General features: G+C 66.5%; 2 protein-coding genes across 7 annotated transcripts; one reads left to right on the forward strand and one right to left on the reverse strand.

Annotated features, from left to right (window-relative positions):
* Window positions 1-1,714: 1,714 nt before the first annotated feature.
* Window positions 1,715-6,454, reverse strand: LOC308199759 (uncharacterized protein). Of its 6 annotated transcripts, XM_080604362.1 has the most exons (5): window positions 4,285-4,657; window positions 3,654-3,781; window positions 3,450-3,574; window positions 2,628-2,676; window positions 1,715-1,882 (listed from the first exon to the last, which is right to left on the reverse strand). In XM_080604362.1, the coding sequence occupies exons 1-5, from the start codon at window positions 4,488-4,490 to the stop codon at window positions 1,842-1,844; spliced, it is 549 nt and encodes a 182-aa protein (XP_080460488.1). In that variant the 5' UTR covers window positions 4,491-4,657; the 3' UTR covers window positions 1,715-1,841. The 6 variants fall into 6 exon arrangements, 5 of the variants coding, with proteins under 5 accessions (XP_080460488.1, XP_080460487.1, XP_080460485.1 ...); XR_013954914.1 differs by lacking the exon at window positions 4,285-4,657 and adding an exon at window positions 6,321-6,454 and having other exon boundaries at window positions 2,364-2,676; window positions 3,450-3,781; XM_080604361.1 differs by lacking the exon at window positions 2,628-2,676.
* Window positions 4,832-7,459, forward strand: SLC51A (solute carrier family 51 member A). The gene is made up of 9 exons (XM_080604368.1): window positions 4,832-5,007; window positions 5,169-5,263; window positions 5,645-5,799; window positions 5,910-5,983; window positions 6,071-6,229; window positions 6,338-6,449; window positions 6,567-6,713; window positions 6,847-6,952; window positions 7,076-7,459. Exons 1-9 carry the CDS (start codon window positions 4,973-4,975, stop codon window positions 7,210-7,212), a joined length of 1,020 nt encoding a protein of 339 aa, XP_080460494.1. The 5' UTR covers window positions 4,832-4,972; the 3' UTR covers window positions 7,213-7,459.
* The last annotated feature ends 585 nt before the right edge of the window (window positions 7,460-8,044 follow it).

Genomic DNA, 8,044 nt, shown 5'->3' on the forward strand with positions numbered 1-8,044 from the left:
GGCAGGCTGGGGACCGACGCCGTCCCTTCGTCCCCTTTGAAGGTGACAAAGCCCCCGCCCGCCCTGTCAGGCCCTGCCGTTCGGCCGCTTCCGCTCCGGCCGAGCATGGCACCGCTGGACGTGGCTCTGCTGGGAGGAAAAGCAAAGAAAAAAGGGAGCCCGGAGCTGCTCAGCAGAAGACGGAGCCGGGGAGGTTGGTGCCAGCGACCGCCCGGCTTCTCCCCAGCCATGATGGGCTCCCCTTCCTCCTCCCGCCATCCTCCTCCTCTCCCGACAGACTCCTCCGGCCAGGAGACAACAAAAATATTGACACACTGAACGTGCGGTGGGAACAGGGAACAGGGACAGGGAACCTCGGGGCAGGAGCAGCACGGCCGGTGCCTCGTGGAGCACTGCTTTGGGAAGCGTGATTGAGGCTGGGGCCGGGTCGATAACTGGCCGGCGGGGCCGTGCCGTGCCTGCCTCGGGGGCACACCCCTGGGGTATATACACGCTGTGTGAGGCCCCTGCATATTATATAAAGTCGTGTAGACACGCTTCTGTACGGATATGTACGGCTCTCCTGTGACCGCATGCTCGGTCAAACATTTCTTTCATTTCACCTGAGCCGAGCGCTGGGGACGGGGACACCGAGGATGGGTGCAGCGGCACCGCTGGCTGCGCCTGCGCCCCCCCTCCCCTCTCCATTCTCCCCCCCACCCCGGTCCCGGTGACCTTGATGGGCAGCGTGTGCCTGCCTGAAATGCCAGCCCCGGCTACAAATAACGCGTGGCACGGGCTCTCCCCGGCACCAGAGCAAAGCAATGAGCTGACTCTGCTCTCCTGCCGCAGGCATCGCTTGTCTTTTTACAGAAGGGGAAACCGAGGCACGGCGAGGGCCTCGACTGCAGGAGACCTGGGGGCTTGCAGGGCATCGGGAGGGGTTTTCTGTTCTTTTTTCTCTCTGCTCCCCGCTGCGAAAGGGTGATCTGAGGGGGGGGGCTGCTGCTCTGCCAGGGGGTCCCCACCTCCTGCCGTGCAGCTCGGCTCCCTCCCAGCCCTATCTCCCGGGGACGGCTGCTCCCGCCCCGCCGGCCGCCTCCTTCCAGGGGCAATCGGTGGGGCGCACACCACGCTTATCTGCGGGCCAGCCGCGGGCAGGGCTCCCCTGCGGCGCTATCAGCGGGGCGGCTGCAGCCCCGGGGCCAGGGGGACACAGCCCCATCCCTCCTGCACTGGGGCCAGCCCCGGAGGCACCGCTCTGACCATTGCACAGCGATGCTCTCGGGGCCAGGACTCCGTCCTGGTGTCCCCCCCCACAACCTGGCAGCGAGCGTGCCAATGCCAGGAGCTCTGGCGTCGCGTTGCAGCAGGGCATGCAACGGCAAACGGAGCCTCGCCTTGCCTTGCCACCCGCAGGATCCGGCCCCCCGGCCTCTCGCCATCGAGTTTCCTCTTGGCGATGCTCATGGGGTGCGGGGGAGGCCAGGCGGGGCCGGCGCCCTGGGAAAGGCTTTCCTGTCCCTTTCTCAAGTCCGGCCACCGCCACGCTTTATTTGTTTCTCTTAAGCCGCGTCCACCCTCCTGCTTCCAGCGTCTCCGTGGGGTGCTGCCGGCACGCCGGGGGGGGCTGAGCAGGGTCACCAGCTCCCCCTAAAACCCTGGCACGGGGGGTACCGGGGCTGCGTGGCTGACACAGTGACAGCACAGAGCAGAGTCCTGGGCAGGAGAGCTTGGGGTGAAGATGTTTATTGCCTATTTGTGCAGACGGAGCTCAGCCTGAAGGCCGGGTGCTGGAGCAGCGCGCGTCCCTCGGTGTGCGGGACGGTGCGGGGAGCCGGTGCGGGTGCAGCGGGACATGTTCACTCCTTGGCGTCCCTGCCATCCGCCACACCCCTAGGCGCTGGGTGGAAAAGGAGAGCAGGGAGAGAAGAACATTTCGGCCTCCTGACAGCTCTCAGCAGGGCTCTGCAAGGGACATCAGCTGGGACAAGCAGCCAGTCCACCTGGCCTGGACACCAGGAAGCCAGGGGCCGGTGGCACGCAGCCCCCGGGGACAAGCACAGCTGCTGCCCCCCGTGGGCTCCCCAGGAGCTGGGCCAGCTGCTCCGGCCGCAGCCCCGGGCAGTTAGAGATGGGCGGAAAACCATCCCGAAACCCCATGCAAATATTTGCATTTCCAGAGCTTTTCCAAGTATCGGGGAACGCTGACAAAGCAGCCGCGTGGGCGATGCAGACGCGCTGAGAGGGGTCCGATCGGCTTTTTTGGGCAGGGTTTCAAAGGTCAAACAGTTTTGTTTAAAGAAAGAAAAAGCTAACCAAGCGGAGAGGGTTTGCCAGCACAATGTGCCCCCTCCAGCAGCTCCTCGGAGCACAACACGCACCGCGATGCCCGTGGCACTGGGGGTTCCCTGAGCCTTAAATTGCCAGGGCCCGGTGGCGTGAGCGGCTCTGCTGGGTGCTCCGTTCTCCTTCTCCACCTAAGGGATTTTTTTGGCAGGAAAGGGGAATCCCAGTGCAGTCCTCAGGGGAGCTGGTCAGCCCTACAGCATCCTGGGGCTGTGAGGAGTGCCCTGGCCGGGTTTGAGGTGATGGGGCTGGCCCAAAACCTCGCCTGGTCCTGCCTGTGCCAGGAGGTGGATGCTCACCTGCCTTTGGCTCCTGCCCGTCCTGCCTGCCTTTGCCTGCAGCAGCAGCCTGCGGGGAGAAGGGTGGCTGTGGGGACACGGGGGTGACGGAGCCTGGTGGGGGCACCCTGTGGCTGTACCTGGCCCCTCGGTGTGTGCTGCGCTCAGGTGACGCAGGGGACCCAGGACACGAGCAGGAGCGCTGAGGAAGGTCGCCACGATGCTGCAGAGGCAGTCAGGGACCAGGAGCCGTGGTTGTGCTGTGCAGAGGGCACCCAGCCCCGCTGCTGGCCCTGGGGCTACGTGCAGCAAGGGGAACAGGCTCCAGCATGTGCCAGCCCGGGCGGCACCGCGGGGCGTGCAACACGTGTGCGTGCACGTCAGGGCAGGGCTCTGCCTCTCCGGGCCAAGGATACGTGCAGCTCTTCCCCAGGGCAATGGGCTCAGGGGGCTGAGCACCGGGCAGGTGACGCAGGACAGCAGGACAGTCGTGACACAGCGCACAGCGACCGTCAGGGCCAGCAGCTGTTGCGGGAGCTGATGCGTTTTCCCAGCCCCGGGGCAATGCGGGTTGAACTGGTGTGGCGGAGGGGTGCCGGTGGCAGGGGGCAGCTCCTGTGCACGCCGATGGGGTCGGGGGCACCGAGGGTCATGAAAACGGTGCTGAGTGTGCAAGGGGTGACGGAGTGCACAGGGCTGGGCACGCGAGGTGCAGAGAGGGCACAGGATGCACGGGGTGCGCGGTGCGTAGGGACAAGGGTGCGGGATGTGGTCAGTGGGGCTGTGGCGCGGGGTGGGCAGCGCTGGGTGTGCGTGGCACCTCGGGCACTCCGCGTCCCTCACCTTCACGTAGCCGTTGCAGTGAGGACAGCAGACGATGCGTCGCCAGCGGGGACGCTGGCACCTGCGCCAGCGCTGCCATCTCGCTGTGCCACAGAGCCTCTGCTCCAGCGCGTCCTCCCAGGCCCCTGGTGCGGGTGACACGATGGGGACGCTGCTCCCCCCAGCCCCCTGCTCCCGTATCCCCCACCCATCCGGGCGCCTCACCTGGCTGGGAGAGCTCCAGGCAGGCAACGCTGAGCAGGACGAGGCTGGTGACAGGCAGGATGAGGATCACGAAGATGGTGCTGGAGATGGGGACCAGCAGCAGGACGTGCAGAGCCAGCCAGCTGCACCTGCAGCGGGAGCGAGGGCAGCTTGGGGCCGAGCGGGCAGTGGGGTGCCCAGGCCCAGGGGCTGCTTGGGACGGGCGGTGGGCACGGGAGACGATGCAGCTCGGGGATGTCAGAGCTGATGCCCGGCTCTAACGTCTGCAGGATGCCGACGCGGAAGGGCGGCTCTGTTGCCCCGTGTCGGCAGGATGGGGCTCGGACCGCTGCTGTGGGGCGACTTACGGGCCCAAGAGCAGCAAGCACAGGCACAGGAGGATGGTGAAGTGAAGGGGGATGAAGAGCTCCATGGTGGGCTGGGCAGCTGCGAGGCCTTGGCCACGGCCTCGCTGGGCGGACTGCATCCCCTTCTCCTGGCCGCAGCCCAGCAACCCCATTCCACTCCCACGGCAACCCCAGCATCCCCCCGGAACCCCAGGCCCACAGCAACCGCAGCATCCTGCTCCCGCGGCAGGGTGCTGGGGACCCTTTTGGGGTGCAGGTGCCACCCTGGCTCCTGCGGGACCCACCCTGCCTGAGGGCAGAGGGAGAGGGGCTTGAAGACGTCTGAGGTCCCAGCGCAAACCAGAGCCTTGGGGTGCTGGGAGGGCACCGGGACTTCACCCCGGGTGCCGGCACTGACACTGGGTGCTGAGCCGTGGTGCTGAGCAGGGCTGGCCCTGCCCTCTAGCGTCACGGGAGCTGCTCCCAGCAGGGCCCAGCCCCGTGCTGCCATGCGAGCAGGGCAGGTGCCACTGCCGGGAAGGACGGACGGAAGGTGGCAGGCATGGTGGCACCAGGTCCCATCCAGCCACCTCCGCAGAGGGGACAGGAGGACGCACGGGGACCCCGGCACCGTGGGGACCCCCCCACCCCAAACCCATCCGTGGGGTGCCCCAAGGGGCGGGCAGGCGGTGTCACGCCATCGCAGGGCCCTGCACCCCGGGTTTTGGGGACACGCAGGCGCGATGGCACGCGGTCGGCCGCTCCTCCTGGGTCGATAACCGGGCGGCCGAGGTGTCTGTGGGGCCGGCAGGGCGCGGGGGCTCGCCAATGAGCGCCCGGAGCTGGTTAAACTTGAACGAGGCGCCGAAGCCTCCCCGAGGTCCCTGCCCTGGGGACTCTGACCCCGCGTAGGATCGGGGAGGGGACGCGGAGGCAGGCGGCGCCGAGCAGCCCCGCAGCCGCTGGGACAGAGCCGGGGAGCAGCGGGGCAGGATGGAGCCCACCCTGGAGCTGGCGGATGACCCCAGGTGGGTTGTGGGGAACCCCCCGTGCTGCTGGGACGCTTTGCAGCTGCTTTTCGGGGCAGGATTTTGGGTTAAAGGAAGGGAGGCAGGTGGGGGGGGTGAGGCGGGGGGACCCAATGGGCTGGGTGTCCCCGTGTCCCTGGCAGAGCTCCCCTTCTCCGCAGGTTCCCCCGCTCGCTGGTGGAGATGCTGATAACCAACTTCAGCGTGCCGGCAGCCTGCTTCTCCCTGCCGCCCACCTCCCGGCAGCTGCTGCAGGGTGAGTGGGGGGAGCGGGCGGTGCGGGAGGACCCTCCTCGTGTCCCCCCGGGGAGTGGGGCGGGGATGAGGCAAGGGCAAGAAGGGGGGAGGCCATGGGGTGCTGCTGGGGTCTCAGCTCCCACCCCAGAGCCCTGCCCAGGGGGTGGTGGTGGTGGAAGAGAGCAGTGAGGGGAGCAGCGGGTGGGTGACATGGGATGGGGGGGGGACCAAAGCACCGGCTCCAGCACTGCCAGATCCACCAAGGACACAGCGAGTGGTTTCCAGCGCTGTGCCAAAAGGGACCCGGAGGTGGGCTGGGGGCAGCACCCTGCTGCGGTGGCTCTGGGGAGGGACACGCAACAGGATTTGACCGAACCCATTTCTCACCCCTCCCTGGCAGAGCTGGACATGGTCCAACTCTCCATCATGGGCCTGGCCACCATCCTGACGCTGGTGTCGGTCGCCATCTACGTGGAAGAGGCCATCTACCTCACCCACAAGATCCGCTGCCCCATCAAGATGAAGACCCTCCGCTGGAGCAGCTCGGCCCCCACGGTGAGCTGGGGATGGGGGCGGTGGGGGGGCAGCACCAGGGGCACCCGAGGGGTCTGAGCCCCCCCCGGGGATGGGGAGCGGCTGCGTGCCATGCCCACGTCTCCCCCCAGGTCGTGGCCGTGTTCAGCTGCTTCGGGCTGTGGATCCCGCGCTCCATGATGGTGGTGGAGATGGCGACCACGATGTGAGTAGTGCCTGCCCCAGGGCGGTGGGGCCGGGGAGCCCGCGGGACCTGAGCGCCTCTGTCCCTCATCATCCTCCTCCTGCCCAGGTACTTCGCCATCTGCTTCTACCTCCTGATGCTGGTCATGGTGGAGGGCTTTGGGGGCAAGGAGGCGGTGCTCAGCACCCTGAAGGACGTGCCCATGGTGCTCAACACCGGGCCCTGCTGCTGCTGCTGCCCCTGCCTGCCCCGAATCACCATGAGCAGGTGAGGGAGGGCTGGGGCAGGGGCTTCACCCCCTGCTTCTGCTGGGGCAGAGGAGGAGGCCCCAGGCAGGGGACCCCGGGACGCCACCGACCTCTCTCCCCGTGCCAGGAGCAAGCTGCGGTTGCTGATGCTGGGGACTTTCCAGTACGCCTTCTTGAGGACGGCCGCCGTCTTCCTGGGGCTGGTGCTGTCTGCTGACGGGAACTACAACCCCGCTGATGTGAGTGCCGCGGCGCGGGGACGGGCAGGGTGACGTGCGAGAGGGGGAGCCCCACCGCAGCCCCAGCCTCGCAGCCAGCGGCTCCGGCAGCCCAGCCCCATTTCCTGCCCCCCCCAGATCTCGGCGGAGAGCGTGGCGCTCTGGATCAACACCGTCGTCGGTGCCTCCACCCTCTTCGGGCTCTGGGCTCTGGGCATCCTCTTCCGGCAGGCCCGGCTGCATCTGACGGAGCAGAACATCAAGGCCAAGTTCACCTGCTTCCAGGTAAGCCTGAGCACAAGGAGCAATTTGCAGCGCAGGCTGGAGGTGTGCAGGGACAGGAGCTGCTGGTGGACGAGACCCAGGTCCAGCTGCGGGCGGGGATGGTGTCCTCTCACCGGGGGTGTTGTGTTTGCAGGTTCTCCTCGTCCTGACAGCGCTGCAGCCCGCCATCTTCAGTATCCTGGCCAACAACGGCAACATCGCCTGCTCGCCGCCCTTCTCCTCCAAGGCCAGGTCGCAGCGTAAGTCGGGAGACGCGGGAGCAGATCGCTCGCTCCTGGCCAAGCACCTCCAGCACGCAGCAGGGAATGGACGCGGTCAGTGAAGGCATCTTCGACCAACCCGTCTCCGTTTCTCGCTTTCAGAGATGAACATGCAGCTGTTAATCCCGCAAACCTTCATCCTGGCCGTGGTGACGCGGATATACTACCGCAAGCAGGATGACAAGCCGGGCTACCAGCCCTTCAACATCACGCCCGTCAGCAGCAACGCCAAGGCGTGAGCAGGGGGGAGCACAGGAGGGTGCGAGGGGCAGAGCCCGGGGTGCTGCCCTCCCTGCACAGCCGTCTCCTCCTCCTCCTGCGGCCCTGGGAAGCTGCTGGGAGCAAAGGCAGCAGAGGGGGAAAGGGCGCGTCAGCGGAGGGTGACAGGGTCCGAAACCTGAAGGCCATGAGCCAGAGGGAGCTGCGAAGCTGCCGTCCAGCCCCGGGGGGGCCTCTTGTCTTGCACTGAATAAAGGTAACTCTGTACGTGGGTCTTGCGTTGGTCACTGGGCTCAGATCGTGGGAGGACGGAGCCCAGGGCAGCAGAGCCATGGCGCAGGGCTCACAGGGGGCTGGGGCTGATGAGGTGCCCAGCACCCCCCACTGAAGCCCCTTCTCCCTCCAACCACTGCTAAGACAGCACGTGAGGAGGCCACGACGAGAGCTGGCTGGGCTAGAACAGCAAAAGGGACCTGGCACGCAATGAATAAAATGACTTTGCATTTATTTGGCCAAACACAGAAGCCAGAAAACCAACTCCAGAACAAGTAAGACACGGGGCTGTGCACGCAGGCCATACAGAGAAACCAGCACAGTGAACACGGATTGGGAAGAGCCAGCCCGAGGTGACAGCAAGAGTAGCTGATGCACAAGGCCAGGGATGGGCAGGGGATGGCAGAATGTGGGTGCTAAATCCACACTGTGGGTGCTGGGCACCACCAGAGCTTCCTGCAACCAGCACCCTGGTGATCTCCCAGTGCCCCCCAGCCCACTACCTCTGGCCGGTGCAACCCTTGGGAAGAGAAGAGTCAGAAAACCAAAGCTCCCAACTCCCACTCTTTCGTTTCTTTC

This window comes from Anser brachyrhynchus (genome assembly GCF_964034855.1).
Source record: "Anser brachyrhynchus genome assembly, chromosome: 9".
NCBI lineage: Eukaryota > Metazoa > Chordata > Aves > Anseriformes > Anatidae > Anser > Anser brachyrhynchus.

Excerpts from the sequence above, each read along its gene's own strand:
- SLC51A (XM_080604368.1), top strand. The coding sequence starts at position 4,973 with ATGGAGCCCACCCTGGAGCTGGCGGATGACCCCAG. Across the intron at positions 5,264-5,644 it reads CTCCCGGCAGCTGCTGCAGG|AGCTGGACATGGTCCAACTC; the intron begins GTGAGTGGGGGG and ends CCTCCCTGGCAG. Across the intron at positions 6,450-6,566 it reads GGAACTACAACCCCGCTGAT|ATCTCGGCGGAGAGCGTGGC; the intron begins GTGAGTGCCGCG and ends TGCCCCCCCCAG.
- LOC308199759 (XM_080604358.1), bottom strand. The coding sequence starts at position 4,152 with ATGGGGTTGCTGGGCTGCGGCCAGGAGAAGGGGATGCAGTCCGCCCAG. Across the intron at positions 3,575-3,653 it reads CCTGGAGCTCTCCCAGCCAG|GGGCCTGGGAGGACGCGCTG; the intron begins GTGAGGCGCCCG and ends CACCCGCACCAG. Across the intron at positions 2,460-2,627 it reads CGGGCAGGAGCCAAAGGCAG|GTGGAGAAGGAGAACGGAGC; the intron begins GTGAGCATCCAC and ends AAAATCCCTTAG.